Source organism: Siniperca chuatsi, linkage group LG23 (assembly GCF_020085105.1).
Source record: "Siniperca chuatsi isolate FFG_IHB_CAS linkage group LG23, ASM2008510v1, whole genome shotgun sequence".
Classification (NCBI taxonomy): Eukaryota; Metazoa; Chordata; class Actinopteri; order Centrarchiformes; family Sinipercidae; genus Siniperca; species Siniperca chuatsi.
Window position 1 is genome coordinate 12,772,328 of NC_058064.1, and position 24,014 is coordinate 12,796,341.

The 24,014-nt window shown below is 40.1% G+C and overlaps 1 protein-coding gene across 3 annotated transcripts in view; it reads left to right on the plus strand.

Annotated features, from left to right (window-relative positions):
• Nucleotides 1-1,023: 1,023 nt before the first annotated feature.
• prickle1b (prickle homolog 1b) overlaps nt 1,024-24,014 on the plus strand; it is a 32,737-nt gene continuing 9,746 nt past the window's right edge. Inside the window, exon 1 of one of the 3 annotated variants that reach the window (XM_044185694.1) lies at nt 1,024-1,257. Coding sequence is in view for 1 of the 3 variants with exons in the window: in XM_044185693.1 (XP_044041628.1) it covers nt 20,080-20,094 (15 nt within the window). In the remaining 2 variants the exon portion in view is untranslated. Of the gene's footprint in view, nt 1,258-19,784; nt 20,095-24,014 lie in introns of those variants that run through there. The other 2 variants (XM_044185693.1, XM_044185695.1) reach the window with 2 other exon arrangements.

Genomic DNA, 24,014 nt, shown 5'->3' on the forward strand with positions numbered 1-24,014 from the left:
TTTAACTTTCCAATTGTAGAGAGAGCAATGTTTCAGTAAGTCTGGGTCACAGGGTAAAACATGAAATTACTTCTTCGGGTCAGTGATGAAAAAAAACAGTAAGCAGGACAAACCTATTTTTTAACCTTTATCTGTCAAGACAAGGATTTGACAGAACATTCAGCGCTGCATTGCTTCACTTTCATACAGCTACACAGTGCAACCACTTCCTGTACTGACCACTGGAGCACTGGGTGGTTTAGCGTCCTCAAACACATGGACGTTGCTGATGGAGATAAGAACTCACTTTCCAAGAAAGCAGCTGGTGAACCTCTGACACTTGCTCACTTGTATATTGATTAATGGCCTATTGAGTCGAAATACTTGACATACATGGTTTCATATATCAGGCAGTGATTGGAATACCATACTATACAGTAAATAACACCTCCACACATCATGATGTCAGTTTTGAGTTGCAGAAGGCTACTGTGTGGTGCATGCATGGAGCATGGGAGCGTATACAGTATGACATACATGCCATGGACAGGAAGAAAAACTGGTATGTTCACCTACCACCTTCATAACCTTAATACATCTGATGTAATAGTCAATCTAAGCTTCTGTGTATTTCTACTTTTTTTTTCTAATTTGTGACTATTGGATAGTCCACCCAGTCAAGTATTCCTTGTGAAACTCTTGTGTATAAGTTCTGAAGAAGAGGTGAACCCAAAGGACATTTCATTACATAATTGCTGACATATTCCTATGGGCTCTTGCAGTGTCTCTGTGGTAGCCACTAATGAATTTACAGTGACCTAATGGTATTTTTAACACATAGATTCTAATGGGAACTTCGTGCCATTTTGAAAAAGTAGACCATGTTGACTTGATTATGCTTCCAAAATATATCCATAAATTCATGTACACAGTATGCTGTTAGTGAAACGGAGAGGGAGGTGTGTGTGGAGGAGGGAGATGTTGGGGTGGGGTTGTCATGTTTAAGCCAATAGGCTCAGAGCAGCGATAATGTCATTTCTCGACGCTTTAACTTGGTGCCAGAGCTGCGCAGCGCTCAAACCTGGTGAGCGTCCTTCTCTCACTCTCGCTCTATCCACGATCATGCACTGAAAGACTACATCCATCGAGCTGATTCAGGACTCGAAACGCCACTGATTTGTGTTTGTTGGATGCAGTCAGCCCGGATGCCTCCACAGTCGTAATTTTATTCTGATAAACGGAATATTCAACCCTGGACCAATCTGTTGCTTCTGAGAGGTGAGTGTCACGTTTTTTGTTTCAGAACTATTCATTTTAACATTTTTATTTTCTAAATGTTCCAACCTTGCTGTTTAAGTGCACATAGTTGTGTGTGAATGTGGGGGTTTTGAATAGATTTGTGATGATGAAAACAATGCTGCAGGTCAAGCCTAGAGAGGCTTGTTTGCCTTCATCTGTTGGAAATCGTGTTAAGAGATGGAAATGATTTGTCTCTCCATTACTTCATGACCAGACACACCAAAGCGAGGAGAAAAGAAATAGTTGAGGCTCTGTAACACATTTTCCCTGAACGAGGAGAGAGAAAAAAGTGGCTGTGGAGGATTTTAGCTTGGAAAGTGTGTGTGCGTAAAGACGCAGTTAATGGAGGGGTTGCATTTTGGTTTCCAGATGTGTAAACTCAGCTGTTGCTTGTCACTCAGGTGGCCTCTCCCTCTCTCTCTCTCTCGCTTTCTCTCTCGGTCTGTCTACGAGCTCACTTAGTCTTCACATGTAGCTCTTGAACTCTTCAGAATCACATCAGTGTTGACAGACCACAGCCCAAATCCACAGAAACATTACAAAGTGGAGCCACATCACTTCAGCCACACAGAACAATTGACCAAGGGAGGCATTTTCTCATATTCAGTCACATTTCAGACTTAAATCTACTTTTAAAACAAACTTTGGAGTGTTAACCTCAGTCTCTTTCAGTACAATTAAATAGTTTCAAGATTATGTGAGTGTGATTCTCTCCATATAATTTCAATAATCTGTCTTGTTCTGAGATACTGTCTTTTGTCTCAGATTGCATCGAAATGTATTTAAAGAGCACAAAGAAACATGTTTAAACGCTGAATATGAGTCGTATAGTGACGTGTTAAGATGGACTTTTCAGTGCTGTGTTATCTGTATTGAAGCCAGTGGTGGCACCTAGTGGTGGGAGAGATTTCTAAAGATGCTGCAGTGAGAGCAGAGTCTTAAAGCTTGAAGAAAGCTTGTTTACTAAAAGTACTTCAATCTGATATGTAGCTTAAATTTAAAAACTACTATATTGGGGATATTCGGAAGTACACTTTCCCGGTCAGTGCTTTAGAGTTTTCATGCCATGCAGGCTTGGTCGCTGTAATGGAATGACAAACTGCTGTGTAGTTCACTGATGAGATCAGCCGAGGATCAGGTGACTTGAGGTGTATTCCCCCTCTGTGGGAGGCCAGTCAGCCAGACTATGCTGCAACTTTGCTGGGGGTATACACTCTGCAATGCTAAGCCTTTGTTAATGAGTATGTATGTGTGTGTGTGTGTGTGTGTGTGTGTCCTTGCCTGTGTGTGGTACTGGGCGCCAGTGCTCATGGATCTGCATGTCTATTACTTCGTATGCTTGTGTGCATGCATGCATGTGTGTGTGTGTGTGTGTGTGTGTGTGTGTGTGTGAGAGAGAGAGAGAGAGAGAGAGAGAGAGAGAGAGAGAGAGAGAGAGAGATAGGTGTTTGGAACCAGGAGTTAAGCTGCTGTTAATTGGTCATCCATTTGAACCACATGGGAGAACCAAGTCAGGCAGTAGCTGAAATGATCGGTATGCTTGGCCAGACTACTGCCTGCTACGGGACATAACACTGATTCTATGCTTTTAATGGATGCTTTTCTCTCTCTGTGTTTCATACATCCACAGTAACTTGTATGAAGCAGTAGAATTAGTTTAAAGAAATAGTTCAGCATTTTGGGAAATATTTATTTGCTTTTGCATGTCTGTATGCTAAATATGTAGCTAGAGCCAGCAGCTGGTTAGCTTAGCTTAAATGCTGGAAACAGGGGGAAACAGCTAGCCTGGCTCTGTTCAACAGTAAGGGCTAGCTCACTAATTAACGCGTTATAGCTTGTTCATTTAATATATGCAAGTCTGGAGTCTTTCTCTTTTCTCTCTCTGGAGACTTTTGCCATACAGCCAGCAGAGATTTCAGGAAGTCACTATGCCCAGCCAAGAAATAGTCTGACACATAACCAACCATAAAACCACAAACTGATGCTTTTACACTTCGATTTTTGTACGAATTAAACAAACAAGATGAGCAGGCTAGCTGTTTCCCCCTGCTTCCAGGTTTTGTGCTAAGCTAGTTGCAGGCTGTAGCTTCATATTTACCGTACAGACATGAGAGTGGTATCAATTCAGTTAAATTTATTTCTATAGCGCTCAGGAGGAAAGAGAACATACAGTAAAACAATGCAAATTCCAAATTGAGATTTAAAATAATAGTAATGGTAATGGTAGTAATATTAGTACAAAATAATTATTAGTATAAAATAATAATAGTAATAATAATGATAGGAATAATAATTACAATAATAGTAGTAAGAATATTTCCCAAAAGTCGACACAATTAGAGGCATTTGTGTCCTTAAAAGTTTGATAGAAGGTTTTTGCTATCTTAACAAATAACAAGTGTGAGCCTGGGTGAAAAGGTTGATTTTGTTTAAACATGTCAAAGCGAGGAGAGGAGGAGAATGTTCTAGCCGAGGAAGATGTGAATCGCAGGGGAGGATGTGAAGCAGTTCTTGAGGAGATGACCTTTGAGATTTCAATGAAAGACAGAGAATGACTGGACATGTAACGTCTTACAATTATGAGCCGTGTCTTGGCAGGAGAAGACAGATTATGAATGCATCCTTGACTTTTTGTTGCCTTGCTTTTTTTGAGGCCCATGCTGACCTTTTGTATATTTCTAAATTGACAGACTCATTTTTCAGAGCAGTGTCTCTCATTTAGAAGCAAGAGTCTTCATCCTACAGTTTTTCTGTTTCTCATATGCAACCCAGATTCTCATTCTCCAGTGGGGATTTGAGTGCCAGAGAGGAAATCCAGCCTGGAGATTGTTTTGATATTGTTGGACACTCTCCTGGAAAACCTTTTTGCTCAGCGACCAAGGGTGTTCTAGATTTAGAGCCATTGGATCCTCAGCTAAAACACCTCATCTGATCACAGCAGTAAAACTGTTTGAAGAGCATGTTTCACCTTTTTTGTTTGAAGCTGAAGACATTCAATCCAAAAGGAGATTGTCGCCATTCAAAACAACATGGAGACAAATTCTGCAACTTTTTATAGGATAGCAGGTAACTTAAAATCTTGGTTAGCTTAAGGTAATGCTTTTTGGTTCCCCTCAGTAATGAATATATAGTGTTTTAGAGCAGTTTCTCACTTTTACAGTTCCTAATATTATAAACACAAACTAATAGTGTATACATTTAGTTTACACAGTTTGCTGCTGGCTGACTGGTTCAGGGGGGTTGTGCAGCATTCACAGATTTCTTGTGTCCCAGTGTTTGAGTTGGAGCACAGATTGGCATTAGATTAAATAAATGGAACCAATAAGAAACATAAACATGAATGTGAAGTGTGCGTGTGTTTGCATGTGTGTGTGTCTGTAAACAAAAAAAGAGAGACCTCCATCTATTAGTAAGTCAACACTGTTCTGTCTGTGTGCCTCTGTCTGCCTAATACCTCAGACCAACGTGTGTACACACAGGCAAGTTTGTGCTGTCATACTGGAATTAATCGAGTGTGGGGTTGTGTAAATCATTCCAAACCTCAGAAAACACACACTCACACATATACACACATACATATGCTTGCCAAGCAGCTATCCCCTGTAGTTGTGTGTGAAGGGCCAAACAGTGACGAACCAATCTCTGAACAGGAGAAACAGAACAGTGAACAATGGAAAACAGACATTTCTTGGAAGAACTGAGATAAATCAAGTCTCGAAGTAATATCCTGAATTTTATGTGGGAACCACCAAGTTATACCAGTTATCACCAGCATTATCACTGGGGCAGTGAGAGATTACATACAAATAGAGCTGGGACCAACCTTGACCAACCTGGTCACAGCTTCTCAAATGTGAATCTGTGGTTTTCTCTATTTTGTGTAATTGTACATTTACAAAAAAAATCTTTTTTTTGGGGGGGGGGCAAAACAATCAAAGTAAAGATGTCAGCAAGGGTTCTGAGCAATTGTTATGGGCATTTTTTTCACATTTTAAAGACTAAACAATTAAGCAAGAGATCAGTTGAAAATGAAAATAATCATTAGTTGCAGCCCAACATGCAAACAGTTGTTGCCTTTGTGATGGAAATGTCTGTTCAGGTTCAGTCTTTACTGTTCATGTTTGAAGGAAATATTGCACTATAAATGGTGCAAGAGAAGCTAATATTGTGTATGTATATTGGCTTACAGCAGCCATAAACCATGGCTATGCTGAGGGGGTGAAGGGTGCGGTGTGTAATGTGTGTGTGTGTGTGTGTGTGTGTGTGGGGGCTGGGACGGCAGTTCTTGATCTACGTACACTAATCGTGATCCTTGTGCTCATTGAGTGGTTACAGACCAAACCCTGCAGGCCGCATTGGCTCCACAAGCCTGGTATTATGGTCAGCTTGTGGGGAGGAAAAGTAATCCAGGGCTTAGAAGAATATCAGACACTGAGTAATGGACTCAGAGAGGGAGTTGCACTCAATTCTGTGTTAAAACTTGCAGCGGAGCTGAAATAAAGTTGCCCGCAGCACTTGCTACGCAAAAATGAGGTGTTGTTGAGAGTTCCTGACTCGTACCTGCTAGTGAGAGTCGATTTGGCACCACTTTAATTACCTATACACACAGCTCTATTTGATGATGATTAAAGCCACTCACACACACAGATACACACACCTGCCCAGACACTGCCAGTCGCCAGCCACAGTGGTTATGGAGACATTAAAGGTGATGATTATTAGATGATAATAATTAAAAGGCTTTAAAGCTTAAGTAAAGGTAAACACTATAGATAGAAGCACAGTCTCATATAGGAAGACAAGATTGCTGCGCAAAACCACATAATTATTCCCAGTCAAATGACCACCCTGAGGCAGAACACAAATGATAGCTTTCAGTTTTGTTTTTGATTGGGAAAAAACATAAAAGGTCTCCATAACGGATTCTGGTTTGTTGGGTGCTACATCACTCATACAATATTGCTGTTGTGATGTGAAAACCTCCTTTCAAATTTCAATTTTGGTGATGATGTTTCACAGTTTGATGTGTGGTGCTTTGATGTTTTCCATTCAGATGAAGGACCACCCTTTCTAAATCAATTGGATAGTGTCAAAAATGCATCACCAAAAACAAACCAAAAACAATTCTGCTGTTGCTAGTGAAAAGCTGACATTTTGGAGATACACAGTTTACATGCAACAGTGATGTTGTGAGCCTAGTGAGTGTGATCAAAACATGATCTTGTTCCATCAAAACAGTTAAACTTGCAACTGTTTGCATAATGCAAAGAATGTTTTGAAAAATGTCCTAAAATGACACCAAATCTTTTTGGCATGAAAATAAAGTATATTATGGATAGAAAGCAGAAAGCCATTACTTAGCTATCATTGGTTAAAAATAGCTGCATTTAAAGGACATGTCAAAAACAACATAATTCTAATTGTTCATAAATATTCCAAAATGGATATACAGGGATGTGATTCTGGGATCAATGTTTGGGTGTGTGCATCAGGAAAATATGACAAGGCTCCTGCCTTCCCTCCTTAAATTGGTCTCATGTGGTCTCATGTGTTGGACAGTGTGTTCCTGAAGCTAAGATGAGCTCCTGGGCTGAATGTCTCAACTCAGGCCTAATCGGGGACAGTCTGCTCTTTTCTTTCCCTTCCTCTCCCTGCATTCCTGTCTTTCTTTCCATTTCTGCCTCACCGCATATGCTCATCTCCCTCTCTTCTACCACTTCACCTCTCTTCCAATATGCATGAAGCTTCTGATGACACAGAATGTTCTCATGAATGTAACTCTGTTTTTTCCATTTAACTAATCATTGTCAGTCTGCTTCAATAAACAGAGGCAGATGAGGTTTGAAGCTATGTAAAAAAAGGAAGTTGGCCAATTTCAGTAAGACATCCCTATGATGAAACATTTAGTTGACATTTGTTGGGTGGTCGCCTGCATAAGTCCCTGAGGACATGCCCTATCTGTCACTGTATCTCCATGTTGCCTCACACCATCCCAGAAGAATTCTAGCCTCTTAATTTACCCAGAGGGGAAATGGCTCCATCCAATCTGATGCCATTCTGAGTCAGGAAATGGCCTGTTGTGATAAATACTGTGTAAGCGTGGGTGGGGAAGATTTTCACCAAATTCGCCAAAAGCTGCACATTTTCTTTTGCTTCAGCACTCACAGGAGTCCTGCTTTCAGTACAAAATGGACATTAAAGCTGCTATACATAATATTTTCATAATGACAATTTATCAAATGACTATGTGTAATGTGAAAAGGCTCAATCTTAGTGACAAACCCACAGAATTGTCACCCGACTGAGAGTTCCTCTCAGCTCTACAGTGTTTTAGCATCTTTCAGCTCATTTTTTTGGTTTTCCTGCCTGCAATTTTTATTCGTTTGGTTCACTCTCATCGCTCTCATAGTTTTTTGTTTGGACACAGCAGGTGGCTGCTTTCTGCAAAAAACTAAAAACTCACTGTACGCTACCTACCCTGCACCAAACAGCAGACAAAGTAAGGGACTAGCTGGAGAACATAGTGGAGGATTTAGCAGCTAAAAAGCTTAGAGCTAAACATTTTCTTCAGGAGTTGGTGGAGACCAAAAACAGAGCTAAAAGAAGAGTGAATATCGAATTTACATATGACAAGTGGTCAAAAACATGACTCGAAATGAATGCTAATGTTGCTCCATATCTACTAGGTGTGTAAATAGGCAACTGTATGCTATGTTCGACATATCAACTTATATCACATATCAGCTTCTTTGCACTGCCCCCAAGTGGCCAAAAAAATCAGCTATTGCAGGTTTAAATAAAATTTGTTTGTGCACAAACCATTCCAGGCATTTCTGGATGGTACACACTCTTCAAAGGGATGCCTGCACTTTCTTATAAGAGGTACATTGTCTTCTTAAATAACCTGCCGCCCCGCATTAACATACCCCCAACTGACTTTGTGCTCTGTGGTAATCAAGCAGCGGCGTATCCTTCAGCTAGGACAATTTCATTTCCAAGAGAGGGAGAATGTAACAGATTGTGGTGGTTAGCTGATGAAAGCTTGGGGCTTTCCAAGTGCTCGTCGCAAAACCAATACAAACAGTGATTTGACAGTTGTCTGGGTTTCCGCACTGTGAGATCCATCCGCTCCTTTTTTTTTTGCCTGAGAAAGGGAGCTTAAATTGCCACTTGCATTAATGAGGTAGTAAATAAATGTCTTTTGTGTTTACACTAATGACCTCAAAAACCAGATAGTAAACTGGGGGTAAGACGTTCTTTATCTCTAACCAGCCACCCGTGAAAACTAACGTGTGGGCTTGTTTGTGTGTGTGCACATGTATGTATACGTGCACATTTGCCTGTTACCATATGTTTTTATTTATTCAGTACTTTACATATATCTGTGAGAGTGTGTGAATGAGTGTGTGTGCATGTTCCCTTCAGGCAAAGCCCTCAGGAAACCCCCTCAAGGCCTTTCAGACATCTGGTTGCAGATGGACAGCTTATATCTCCAAGTAATATGTTCAGTTAAGCCCCTGGGAGCCGCCCCTGTGCACATCATCACAACTCTCCTCCGGCTTTGCATGGAACTTCATTGAAACCCTATCGTTTGGTTCAGAGGGGTACAAATATGCTGTATATCCTTTTATACTACTTCCTCCCCGGTCCGTCTCCCATCTGTTGCAGATTAGTCTTCAGTGTGTGTTTAGAGAGCTGAGCCTGTCGCCGAGCAGGACAGATAGTAAACCCAGAAGGTTTTAGTCAGAACTGTCAGGTAGGTCTGAATTAACAGAGAGGCCAACTGAGGATATGGCTGGCTGAGAGGAAAGACAAGAGGGGAGGTTGGAGGAGAGAGACAGACAGCGAGAGGGTGAGACAGGCTCCAAAATTACACAGCGAGCCCACCAAACGGTTTGTCTGTTTACCCATGAACCTCAGGCCCGCTACTCGAGGGTCAGTGTGGAATGCCAACAGTGGCTGCCTGGCCAAATTCAACCACAGTCCCTGGCAGAGGAGGGGAGACTAACACCCCGCAAAATGGCCAGTCACGCCACTTTCCCTGTGATAGTGAGTTTATTTAAGCACGGAGCTCAAAGCAACTTTCATATAACACATAGCCTCGATATCTGTCGCCCTCGTGGCATCCAAACCCGCCACCAAAATGTTACAGTTGCTGTGCTGAGCTAAGCTGATATCACTCAGCTATTTTGTTATCTACCCAATCTCTCTCTTTGTCCCAATCACTGGCTCAGTAACCTGTATAAAGCTAAACAAAAAGCGCCTTGGGAATGTGCCGTGGAACTAGAGGCTATATGGTTTCACACACACACCCTTCTCTGACACTGTGCTGCCTTGAGAACTGTGCCAGCCCATGTAGGCCAAACTGCAGCCCGAGTGTGACAAAGTGCCTGGGGCTGTGAACTTGGTCGGACCCGCCATTCCCAGCTCTTGTTGTCTTTCCAGTGCTAAATTATGGGAAAGTGAGGGTACTGGTTGTGTAATACACAGCCGGTTTATGTGGGTGTGTGTGTATGTGTGTATGTATAAGTGTGTATTTGTCTGTTCCACTTGACTGATGTGCCATCCCTCCAGGGTCCTGTCATTAAGCCTCTGTGTACACAACCCCAATCCCTGGCCTACATCTATCTCATATACAAAATTCATGGGGGATTCATACACACACACATACACACACACAACCACAAACAGCTTTCCCATACGAAATGTGATGCAAGGCCGCTGCTCATCTTGCATGAAATGTCATCAGATGTAGCCGTTTTTTAACATTTGCTTCTCTCTCTCTTTTTTTGTTTTTATACCGATTTGTTTTTCATAAGCAATGCTTCCATCTAGTTTGAGTGGCACAGCTCATTAAAAGCCCTGACTTATCTGTTTTTTTTGGCTGAAACATGTGACGCACTGTAAATCAGGCAGATGGATGTTAGAGGGACTGCACGTAAAGGCAATAACAATGCTGCATCATTCTTAGTTCAAAGTACCGTGGAGGCCAGTAAAAATAAATTTCTGAGGAGTGCAGCTAGAGTGTGTCACTTTCATTTTCCTGTTAACAAGAACAAGAGAAACTGGTTTCAGTTAAATTAATTTATATAGCGCCAATTCATAACAGAAGTTATCTCATTGCACTTTTCCTATAGAGCAGGTCTAGACCGTACTCTTTATAATATTAATTACAGAGACCCAACAAATCCCACCATGAGCAAGCATTTGGCGACAGTGGCAAGGAAAAACTTCCTTTAAGAGGGAAGAAACCTTGGACAGAACCAGACTCAATGGTGGGCGGCCATCTTATCTTTTATTGTTTATAGTCTGTCAGCCTTGCATCTGTGGTCTAATAATAATGTGGTTTATTTGTGACTTTTTCTTAAAAGAGCAGCTGGAATATTTCACTGTTTATTATTTATTTTTACAATATTACAGTTTGTGGGCCTTAACATCAGTGGCCCAAACATGAACACTGTGGTTTTCTTACCATTCAAGTGAAGCAAAACTGCAGTGATACATACATTTTACCTATCAACAAGAACAAGACAATCTGGTTCATGACATTTTTCATTTTTATCATCAGCCCATCACTCACCTCTGATCCAGTTCTAAATATCTGCCTGTTATTTTTCTTCTGTAGAGGATCATCACTTTGTATGTGAGGCAACGTGATCACAGCAGCCTAGGATTTTATTGAGACGCTTCAAACACACACACACACACACACACACACACACACACACACACACACACACACACACACACACACACACTCCTTTCACAGCGGTGGTTACAGTGACCTCAGGCTTTTCTTAAAGAAGGAATGCATCACTTAACAATATCAAATTAGTGTAGAATGGGATGCACAAGACACACTTTTCTCTCCCTTCTTTCACACACGCACACACACATAGGTATCACAGTTTTGTGATGGTATTTCGCACTTATATTCCAGTTCCTCACTGAAGTGGTAAGAGTGTGTGAAACTACTCCTTTATTTCATGCAAATTCCTGGTATTATAAAAGATCGAGAATGTAGCTGCCTATTTAAATGCCACTCATCATAGAGGAAAATATGACTAAACAAAAATCAAAAATTCATTAGATTTGGCAGGTAAAATGTATGCATGCACATCTGAAATCCCTGAATGTGCCAGACAAAAATAAACAGTAGAAAGAACACTGTGTACACTGTATACTGCTGCCAAGGTGTACCATTTATTACTAACACCATGTACCAAGAGGAGTATGTGACTTGAAATATCACTTGTCTGTCGTGTTACTAAAAAAAATACTGCACCATAGAAGCAGTACAGGCTCCATTCCTACCAAGATAATTTGTTTTGGTGACAATGAGCCTGGAGATAACCATTGATTCATTCCTAAATTACAACATGTAGAGTGTGTCTTTTTGTTATAGATACAGATCAATTAAAGTACAACAATTAATGTAGTAATGCAAGTATGTATACAGTGCAGTTGTAGAGTGATATATATTGCACAGTGGAATATGTATGTGTACCACTCTTTTAATCTAAGACCTTTGTTACCATTATTTTGAAATGCAGAGTAATATATTTCATTATCAGGATACTTTGGCTTGGCAAGACATTTTAGCCTACAGGAACCATCTAGGACTTGCATGCAGTCCAATTCAGGTAATGACACGTATTACGCAGTCTAAGTGAGGTAGACCCTGCCAGATCATAAAAAATAATGATAATAATGAATAACTTACCTCTAGACATGTACGGGAGAAGCCTCTGAACTGTTTCTGACAACCCTATTTAGCCCTGAAATAGCATAATTCCTCAACATACTCTAATCAGCCTGTAAGTAGTGAAGGGATTTACAGAAAATCCACTTGAACGTCAGCATAATTGGCTACATGTGCAGGGATATAAGCAGAACCAAAAGCACAATAAAGATTGACAGATACACATGTAAGGCTGAACAGTAGCTGCATTGAAGCAGCGATTATTTTCATTTTGCAATGATTTATCCAAAATGAGATACCTTCTATTTTGGAAGAGAATGAATAGAACATTTAAAAGCATCTGTTGGATGTACGCCGGTGACTGAAGTCAGCTCTAGTTTCCAACCCTGAAGCAGATAGCTTTATTGATCTTGTGAGAAATCTCAAACACTGACTGCAGATGGAAGGTGCATGTGCAAAGGTTTCCTGTCTAGTTAAGGAGTATACTTGTAAAAAAAAAAAAAAAGGGTCGGTGAAAGATAGAAGCTGAAAATGTGTTGTGTGTGGTAGTATCTACAGCTAAATCCCATGCCAGCAGCTCTGCAAGGCTGTATTCAGCATTTAGCTCAAAGCACCACTGTGCCTAACATCAGCATGCTAACATGCTCACACTGACAATTTTAACATGCTGATGTTAAGCTGGTATAATGTTTATCATGTTCGCCATCATAGCTTTGTCATGCTAACATTTGCTAATTAGCACAAAACACAAATCTGAGGCTGATGGGAATGTCATTAGTTTACATTTGGTCAAAAACCAAAGTTTTGGGCATATTAAAATGTTGACAGGGTGATGGCGCTAGATGGAAAGTTAAAAGATCACCAAAGTCATTAGTATTCATCTCAAGGAGTGAAAAAATTTCTTAGCAATACATCCAATAATTGTGAAGACATTTCACATAACATCCAATAGTTATTGAGATAGTTTAAATCAAAAATGAACTGCCCACCTAAGCTCCCATCACAAATACTTGACAGTTTCCTGCATTTTACAGCACTTTTATTGCTGCTCTTATTGTCCCAGAGGTGTGTGGCTAACACCCTACGGTGGTTAACAGATCTCGGTAGAGGATTTTATGACCAGAACTTAAATCACACTCGGCCTGGGAGTGTCAGGGAATATTAACACTGAACTGGCAAGACCACTGAGCAGCACTTCCACGGACCTGATATGCAGCAGCAAGTCAAGCTGGTGGGCCTTGTTAGCGAGGGCTAAAGATCCATTTTCTGGTGTGAACGGCTGCTGAGAGGCGTCTGTCGGCGTGAATGGGGCTGAATGGGGGAATCATAATGGATGTGAATTGAGACGTGGATCTGAGGTCTTTTTTGTGAAGCAGATATGTGTGTGAGCTGGTTTGTCAGCCGTTGTGCATATGGCCTATGTAAGTGGGACATTGCTGATTAAAATCAGAAATATATAGAGTCGGGATACAGATATGTCTTTATTTGTAAAGCTACTTGTAGAGGGATTTATCTTGTGGGTGTTGCCGTAGATATATAAACAACAAATTAGTCCATATGACACAAGACCAAACAGAATAAAATATACTTGCAGTTCAGTAGTGTTACTTGTTGTGTTAGGAATTTTTTCAATATTTTCCTTGTAACCAACACAATGAGTGAGTATTTGAAGAGACAAAAGGGTGCACCTTTACCCAATTTGTACAGTTCATTGGGTCTCTTCTTTCTCTATGATGACAGACTTTTGCCTTCAAGTGTGGCCATTGAGAACATCTATAAACATTTCTGTCTTCAGACTTTTCATAGTTCGTTTCAGGCATACCCTCGTCTTTTCAAGGAACATGGCTGAGGCTGTCAGGTAACAAGATGACATCTTGTCACTGTGTCACTGTTTGCCATTTCATTTGTAATATTGTCTGTTTTTCCTGCAAATTATTGTATTGCATCACCACCATGACCTACACACCGTTACATTTAACAGAATTATATGAACATGGATTAACACTGAAAGTTGCCATTGAATGTAATAATTGTGCTGAAAATGTAATTAACTTTTGCAAGATGTAGTTTTAAAAGCCTACGTTAGTTTTTAATCCTGTGCAGGAGAGCTATTTGCACAATCTTGTGTATTTCATCATGTATTTGCACTTTATGCTACTTTAACATCAGGAATGGTCTCCATGCTCTGTTTGAGTTTGGCTTTATTTGAGGAACTGTCCTGCAACAAGTTGAAACATGTCACCGTCCTTGTTGATTTCTGTTTTGAACAACCAGAGGGACATCTCCCCTGATATTTGCATTCGAAGGGATCACTAAAACCCCTTCTTGCCTCCTGGGGACAAAACACAGCACTGGTAGTAGAGTCCAGGTGTGAATGACTGTTATAAATGAAAATGAAGCACAGCACTGCAGAAAAGAGCAAGTCTGCTCAGCACAATAAAGGTTAATGGAAGGCCAAATTACCAGTTGAGTTCTGTTCCAATAGATAAATGAAATGTGCTGCCAGAAGGAGTGAGTAAGTGTGTCTGGTATGTGTAAGAGTATGTGCGTGCAGTCAGTGTGCAGTCCGGACTTGGTCTTGGATTTCAAGTATAGAAAAGGCCAGTAGATCTTGTCTGAAACCTAGTCCAAATCTTTTGCCAAGGAAAGAAAACTGCTCAGAAAGTCCTTTGAGAGACTTGATCAAAAGGTCTCTGTCCAAATGACTTCTGACTTTTACTGGGTTTAAGGTTAGACCGATATTTTTGTCCTTTTATTGAATACTGGATTTCAGCCAGAGGTTCCTCTATGAAATCAGATTTATTTTCATTTAAAGTCAGTATGTTTCCCTGTCCTAAACAGTTGCCTTAAATAGCTTCTTGTGAAATGTGAAGTATTTATAGAATTTGCAATTTTCCAACATTAAAAAACAAATGCAGTTCTAGCTATGCGCTACGTGTGCATCATGTGTTTGTATTTGTAAGCGCTGGTGTCAAAGGTCACTGCATAAATCCTCCATTAGTTAATTCCTGCTCATCAGTGTCGGACATGTGAATGAGACCAGGGTATCATCCATTCAGCACATGTCCAATGGCTTTGCAGAGTGCTGATACATGATGTCTTTGCCTCATAATGGCTAAGACCCATTAAAAACCCAGTTTATACTATGAAGGGAAGAACAGAAGACAGACAGAAAGTTCTGGTCGCCTAAAGAGGTCTGCAGTTAAGTTGTGATCCTACAATTTAAAAGACCATGGAAAAACTTCATGAATCCAAAAATAAAGAATATCCTCTTTCCACTGTGTTCCTTGGCTGTAAAAGATAAACAAACTGACACTTTCAACACACCTCATCACGTCCTGCCGTCAACCGGTACCGATTTATCTTCAAACACAGGAACCTTAGAAACAGTTGTAAAACCTGAGATATATTTAGACTGCTTTTCTCCTATCGACCTTCTTCAACTAACTTTTTCTTCATCTCAGCCATCAACCTGTCTCTTAGACCCCATCCCAACTAGGCTTCTTAAAGAAGTTTTACCCTTAGTTAGCACTTCTTTACTAGATATGATCAATCTGTCTTTATTAACAGGCTTTTAAAGTAGTTGTAATTAAACCTCTTCTTAAAAAGATCCAGGGGTTTTAGCTCTATACTGTAGGTCTAACTATAGGCCTATATCTAACCTCCCCTTTCTCTCTTGAGAAAGCAGTCGCCAATCAGTTGTGTGACTTTCTACACAACATTTTATTTGAGTATTTTTAGTCAGAATTTAGAGTGCATCATAGCACAGAGACAGCACTGGTGAAAATTACAAATGACCTAATTGCATCGGACAGTGGACTTGTCTCTGTACTTGTCTTGTTAGATCTTATTGCTGCATTTGACACCATTGACCATCACATCCTATTACAGCGACTGGAACATTTTGGCATTGGCATTAAAGGAACCACATTAAGCTGGTTTAAATCCTATCTGTCAGATCAATCTCAGTTTGTACATGTTAACAATGAATCCTCCATGAATGCCAAAGTTAGTTACGGAGTTCTGCAAAGTTCTGTGCTTGGACCAATTCTATTTACCTTATATATGCCTCCTTTAGGCAATATTATTAGGAAACACTATAAACTTTAATTTTTATGCAGATGATACCTAATTATATCTATAGATCAAGCCAAATGAAACTAATCAGTTAGCTAAACTTCAAGCATGCCTTAAGACATAAAAACCTGGATGACCTGTAATTTTCTGATGTTAAACTCTGACAAAACTGAAGTTATTGTACTTGGCCCCAAACACCTCCGAGACACGTTATCTAAAGATATAGTTACTCTGGGTGGCATTGAGGAATCTCTGAGTTATGTTTGATCAGGATTTGTCCTTTAACTCCCACATAAAACAAACTTCAAGGACTGCCTTTTTTCACCTATGTAACAAAAATCAGGCACATCCTGTCTAAAAATGATGCAGAAAAACTAGTCCATGCATTTGCTACTTCTAGGCCGGATTATTGCAATTCCTTATTATTAGGCTGGCCGAATATGTCCGTTAAGACTCTCCAGTTGACCCAGAATGCTGGCACGTGTACTGACAAGAACTAGGAAAAGAGATCATATTTCTCCAATATTAGCTTCTCTGCACTGGCTCCCTGTAAAATCCTGAATAGAATTTAAATTTAAATCCTACGCCTCACCTACAAAGCTCTTAATGGTCAGGCACCATCATATCTTAAAGAGCTCATCGTACCTTATTACCCCACTAGAACACTGCACTCCCAAAATGCAGGGTTACTTGTGGTTTCTAGAGTCTCCAAAAGTCTCCCATAGTTTGGTGCTTTCTCATCTCTTTCCTCTCCTTCTGTCGCTTTCAGCAGGTATTTCTGCCTCTGGAGCTGCAGAGTCTGGATCTATTGCTCCCATGTTCCTGCTCGACAACAACACTATAATTATTAGCATTAGTCTTATTACTATTATTATCATTATTATGACTATTATGATTATTAGTTTTATTAATATTAATATTACCACTACCATTACATTATTATTATTTTAAAATCCTATGTGGAATTTGCATTGTGCTCTTACTGGCCGCCCACCCTGAGTCTGGTTCTGCTTGAGGTTTCTGCCTCTTAAAAGGAAGTTTTTCATTGGAACTGTCGCTTGCTCTTGGTGGGAATTGTTGGGTCTCTGTAAATAATATTATAAAGAGTACGGTCTAGACCTGCTCTATAGGAAACGTGCAATGAGATAACTTCTGTTATGAAATGGCGTTATATAAATAAAATTTTATTTAATTTAACTGAACAATAAGGCTCCATTTGAAAGGACTTCAGATACTTTCTACACTGTTGCACCCTCTTCTCTCTTCAGAGAGGAAGCGGAGGAGACTGCAAGGTCAATTGTCCTCTTGTCTTTTCTAAAGAATCATGGGTCTTTGGCCACAAGCCCAGGCCCAGTCTGAAGGGCTATCTGCCTATTGTCTGGGATGAAGCCACTCATCCTCAGACCTGTCCTCTATTCACATCAGAGGATTCCTCATCCACTCATTGTCTCTTTTCGTCATCTGAATTAAGTACTTGTCTGTCACAAAAATAGAGGTTTTCCTCTTTACCCGTCTGCCTGAAATACGATTTCCAGAGCTTTCGAAAAATGCATATCCAGATAAATATCTCAGGAAACTCAATGCACATCTTTTGGTGGGTTAAACACAAAGTGGCTTTTGCAGAGTGCCGCCAAGACCCCTGGAAAACTTGAGAGCTTTTCTGAAAGGTTTACCCTCTGACTGGACTGCCAAGCTCCTCTCTCTCTCCTCTCACTCAATTTCAAATATATGTTGGCATGCCAGGAAAGAAGGCCGTGTTGGCAAAGTACATAGACAATCCCATCTCTATGCACACAGAGAATCTCTTGCTCTGTCTCGCTCTTCTAAGCTAGTTAGCTAACAGAGTCATTTCTCATTTGTAACAGGTATTTTGGCACGTGACAAACAGCTCTGTTGGCCTCCCTGCAAGTCACTTTGTGGGGTTGTCAGGGGAGAGGGGGTCTTTGTCTGCTGGACAATTGAGTAAACTCATTTGTCATTTTAGACTCTTTAAATGAAGCCGTTGCTGCTTTTCAGCCTTTCACAATGACGGATGGTGCAGAGCTTGTCCAAATAATTTTGATCAAACTTCCCCAGGCATATTAAATGAATTTGTTTATATTTTGTCCACTGTTTTGTATGCAGATTGTTTCACTGCACTGTTTTTTGTTGTTGTTTTTTTTACTTTTTCTAAACAATAAGTGCAGCTTTTCACATCTCCTAATTAGTAATGCAGGTGTCACTTTTTCACACGGTGGATATCTCATTTTGCAACAAAACTTCTAGTTTTCCCGGATTGTCAGGAGTTTCCTGAAGTGAATTGCTCTTTGACAATAACGTCATTGTGATTGGCTGAAGTGAGAGATGAGGACAGGGGACCCCTCTCCTCTCACTCTTTCAGACCTACAAAATAGGAAGGGGGTAGTGGTATCAGTGACAGGGTGAGCAGATAGATCCCCTGCGTGAGAATTTCATTGTTTCTCATTGTTTTGGTTTTCTGGCCTGCAACCATTGTTTTGGTTCACTCTCACCGCTCTCATCAGCGTCATTTTTTGCCACAACATGCAGCTGATTTCAGCTAAAAAGCTCTAAAAACCCTCTGTACACTACCTGCCCAGCACCAAAGAGCAGATAGACAAAGTTAGAGAGTAGCGGTTGAACATAAAGGAGCATTAGCAGCGAAAGAGCTAGATATTTTTCTCAGGAGTTGGTGGAGACCAAAAACAGAGCTTAAACAGGAGAGTGAATATTGGACTTCCAAATGAAAGCTAATGTTGCTCTGTGTCTGCTGGATGTACAAATAGGAAAGTGTTTGCTAACAAGTTAACCATACTAACCTAAAGGGTGGTAAGAAAGTTAACTGGTAAAGTTAACTAATGTCCTTTTATAAGTACCATAATTTACCTCAGCTTTGTGCTATTAGCCATTTTCTAAACAAGACTCAATTTCATCAAATAGCATTTATGATCAAACCATTTATGCACTCAAATTTAGCTCAGATTTGTGCACAAATCATTAATTTTATTGTTGAGATACTGGAACAGCTGGGCCAAGAACACTTAGCATGAACTAGCATGGGATCTAATCAGCAGCTGAGAAGAAATTAATGTGACATTATTAGAGCAAATGACATGTAGAGCATCAGACTGGATGACCCCAGGAACTATTTAATGACAGAGAGAGTAGTAGTGTGCAGTCACTTATAAATATAAATTTTGTTTGGAGGGAAGTAAAGAGTAGTGAAATTAGTGATTGTGATGCAAATAACTAAAATAAAACTATCAAAAAAAAACAATTGCATTTGGAAGATTTATGCTCTTTTATGCCTGCCTCAAAGGTTAAGGCAAACCTGTTTTTCTGTAAAAAGCTGAGTATGAAATAGACTTTGGCATTATTTACCCTTCACTACTTTCTTAAAAGGCAGTGAACAGCTGTCTGGCTTGTAGAACAAATCTTTTTAGAAAGAATGAGACAGACTGAAAGAGAGACAAAGAGAAAGAGTAGAGTGGACATGTCATCTGGCTCTCAGGAATCCTGCAGCCGAGTTGTGGCGCAGTTTGGACGGCTTGGTGTCGGTCTGGTGGAGGAAGGGGTGTAGAGATAGGTGGGGTGTTGACTCTGAAGTGTTGAAGTGTGTGTGTGTGTGTGTGTGATTGAAGTGCAGTGGCAGGCGATTTGCTCTGGAGGGGAGGAATGAGGGAGGGGCCGACAAGGCTTCGCTGCCCCAAGGAGTACACACACACACATCCATTCACTCCCACACACTCACAGGGATCAGAGACACTCCAGATAGAGACGTCACCTCTCTGCCCTCCTCCTTGCTCTTTGGACCTTGAAATTTTGGATCGCTAAATGAGTTGCTCCCCGGGTGCAGAGTGAGTTGCATCTTTTCAGACTTCCCTCACAGCTGACGTTGACTTTCAAAAGGCTGAGCTGTTGGGAGTATACTTCCTGGCATATGGGATATGGATCTGATTAGACTGTGGATCCATTGAGTTCGATGCTCATGTAGCCAGAGCTACAAGAAAGCTACAGAAAGAGAGATGCTTTCCCAGGAGGTAAGAGGAAAATAGATCAGTACACTTCCTGAAACTTGTAAATGCAGAAGGATTTTGTTGAATGAAGAGCACTTTTGCAGCTCTACTGTGGAAATTGCTTGCACGTAAGTTCCACCGTTACTTAGTTGATGAGGAGGCATGCAATGGATTGTGGGAGATTTCCTAGGTTTAAAGCAGCGCCTGAAGTGTTGAAAAAGAGCTGAAGAGAACGAACGGCTAAGCTTAGCTCAAGATTAAAGTGCGGCATGTCTGAGAGGTGATCCTGCATGTGTATTGCTCTATTTGTGATATACTATGAAGGTGCATGTCTAGGTCTTGCATCTTGCGTCTGTGCAGGTGGTCTCACTCCAGCTGTGTTAAGTCTCCTGTGCACCCCCTGACACCCATTTGGCCTTAAAACAACACTTCACAAGTCAAATAGCGATGACCTCGGCCTTTGAACTCCACAATTTAATGGTTTTCCTAAAGCAAATTCCATGACGTATAGGAAAAATAGACTTTTCTTTTTTACTGTTTTGGTTTCAGCAAGTGCTCAACACCCCCAGATCTGTCTTTTGAATTAACTTCAGGTAACTAAAGCTGTAATTATTCTACCAGTTTGATATTTTAATAAATATCTCCTCATTGGGAGAATATGATACATTTTGGCACAATCTGTAAAAGTCAAAATTCTTGGTAAATTAGGATGTATTCCTTTAGTTCGCCCGAGGTTGTGTTCATTTGAAAATAACACATGTTTGACTAACTAATTCCTTGGTAAAGGAGAGCCCCTTTAAAAGTGTCAGTTAAGTGGGGGAAGCTCACATGATTAACCGTTAGCTGGCTACATCTGGCCCGTGTTTACACAGACCTAATGTTGTGACTCTTTAAATGCCTTTTTCAAAACGTTTCCCTTTTTAACCTCCTTAACCTCCTCCTGTCACGTCTGCACTGTGGCCCGGGTTTAAAGGAGGAATGGCTGGACATTTTGTTTTTGTTTTTGACAAAGCCAGCCATTGTGTTATTGCCAATGGGTGACATGGTGTAATGTGAGTTGCTGTGTGTGTTGGCTCAGGAATCCGCAGTCACCTTTCCCCCCGAACTTATGGGATGAGAGGCAGGAGAGCTGAAGGGCAGAAGAGGACAGATAGAAATCATTAGCGTGGTGAATGAAAGGATACCAAACTATAGAGTTTTAGAGTTGAAATGATCAGTCGATTAATTGATTATTTTGACAATTAATTCATAATTTTTGTCATTTTTTTTCAAGCAAAAACGCCAAACATTCTCAGGGAGGACTTGCTGCTATATTTTGTCATATATGATAGTAAAGTGAATATCTTTGTGATGTTGCACTATAGGTCAGACAAAAACAAGTAATTGGAAAATGTCACCTTGGGCTCTTGGAGATGTTATTGGGGATTTTTCACTGCCATATTCATCAATAATGGAAAATAATCATTAGTTGGTGTTTTTTAACTCATTCCTTTTCATGTTGAATGGGACAAAGAATGTCATACAATATCATCTTATCGTGAACATGATACAATCAGTCTGGTCATTGCCAGTTTGTAAAATGTGATGGCACTGATACGGTTTAGGTCTGCAGTGATGCTGGGTGGCCCTGTGGCTTTGGGGGCCACATGTTGGAACCCTTGCATGTCTAAATTTTTGTTGTAAACCAAACCTGCACCCACATTGTCCCCAAAAAAACAGAAGCATTAATGGCTTATTCCTAAACTCCAAGCTTCACTAAAATATCTTACAAACCACCGTCATCTAATTGTACCACTTACTGGTCTTAACTAGGTTAGGCGAGATAAAGCAGAACAGGTAAAGAAATGCTTCTGGGTGATAACATTATCTATACTACCGTAAAACCTGATAGATTAGTCACTGAAGAACAAAGCAACAGTCAAATAGCCTTTTGTTCTGTGATAAGAGCTTTGGTTTGACTTTTAACAGCATTTCTAATCTGTAAATTCAGTGTTTTGAGGCCCTGGGCTTCATTCAACTGTATTCTAATTTGGGGAATGCTAATATTTCCCCAGTCTTGTTACTGGGGTTTGAATACATGGTGAGGTCTGGGAGGCTTTGAGGGTGAGCTGATCATTCTTTAGAGGATCAATCCATTATCATAAATTTTCAAAAAGAAATGAAAAAAAATGAATGGTGAGCACAAAGTACAGTAAACTATGACACCATTTTATGAAGTAAAGTAAATAGCAAATAGTAATAGTAAATAATAAACTTAAATAACACAAATGTGACAAAGGTTTAAAATTTCCATTTACAGGTTTGTTATCTGATAAGGGTCACAGTACAAAAAATATTAGGAGAGAGGTGGCCTCCTTTTTGCTAAAAGGAAAGTCAGATTTTTTTTGGGAGGGCAGGAGATGGTTTTAAATTTTTCCATGCCCCAGATTTATATTTTATTTCACCCTTTTCTTGTGAGATTTACTATAAAACAGCTACATAAAAATTGTTACATGAACAAACTTGTGTGTGTGCCTGTTGCTTATTCATTGGCAGTGGTAATAACTGTTTATTTAGTAGCTCTTTGTTCAAAAGTAGAGAAGCTGGAATGATCGGTAAACAGGGTGCATCATTTGTTATATTCACCATAGTTCTGGCAATTGCTAATTCCACTTCTAATGTGTGACTGGGCTATGTAAAAGTTATTGCTCCATTAACATACTGAGTTTGAAATCAGAGTTAAGTTGAGAAAGAAAAAAACAAATATTAATAACCCTGCAGTGGGTCTTGCATTTTTAAGTCAAACATAAAGTTCTTTCCCCTCCCTACCCCAATAATTTTCATACTGTCCCTAAGTAACTGATTATCACATGGCATTGGTGTAAATGAATTTAACTAACTGCTCTACAGTCACAGTTAATAGACCCCTTATAGTGCTGCTTCTGTGTAAATGATCAAATCTACATGAAGTTTGGAGCGCCTGTGTGAAGTTTCTGACTGTTTTTACCCAAAGAAGTTCTATTCTGGTACAGATTTGCATGTCAAAGAGGCAGAGCAGAGCAGGGCAAATCACAAGTGGCTTTTTCAACACCTTGAGACCAAAGAGCAGTTATCAGACTGAGAGGGCTCTGAAGAACATGGCTGCTGAGATAAGAGGGGCTACTGCTGAAGGCGGGAGACACACAACGACGAGACTGATTAATCCCCATTCATGTAACAGTCCAAGTGTTATCAGCATGTAAAGAGGAAGAAAAAAAACTATTTGAAATGCTGCTGAAAGTAGATTCATGCTGCAGTCTTTGAGTGAACCTATGCTGATTTTTTTTAAGGTTGATCGTTTGTCTTATGTAAGATTTCTATCAGTCGGCACTTCATTTGTTGTTTTTTGCATTTTCTTGATCATAGTTGTCCATTTATGTAATCGTGATTTCGTGCACATAGCTGTAAATCACAGTCCCAGCACAACGTGATAGGCTGCCACACGTGTTTCACAATCTTCAGTACTTTGTAGCACAGTGGATAAGAGCAACAGATGTTTGGTGGGTAACAGCTGGAAATTTCTGTTGTATCATGTTACGTCAAAGCATTACAATCCTAGATTAAAAGTCCAAATGTAATCGATGTACCTGATACAGAAAAATGTCTTTACAAGGTCTTTACATAGACTCACAGCAAGTAAATGCACAGATTTGTACCCCGATATAGATAATAAGATTTAAATGAAAAAAACAGACCTTTAAACCTTCTGTGCCTAACAACGCTGCTATTTTATCTTCATGTGGCATAAGTACAGTAAGGCTGGCAAGAGTCATGTATGGTTGTTGTATAAGTGCACCATACTGGAATGAGCCTGCTGTGATTTTCCATTATATATCATCCTAAGTTTGTCTTAAGTTCCCTTTGAAGGTGGACAAGTAGTATTTTGGGCACTTTATCAAGCATAATTCTGTAATGGATAAACAAAG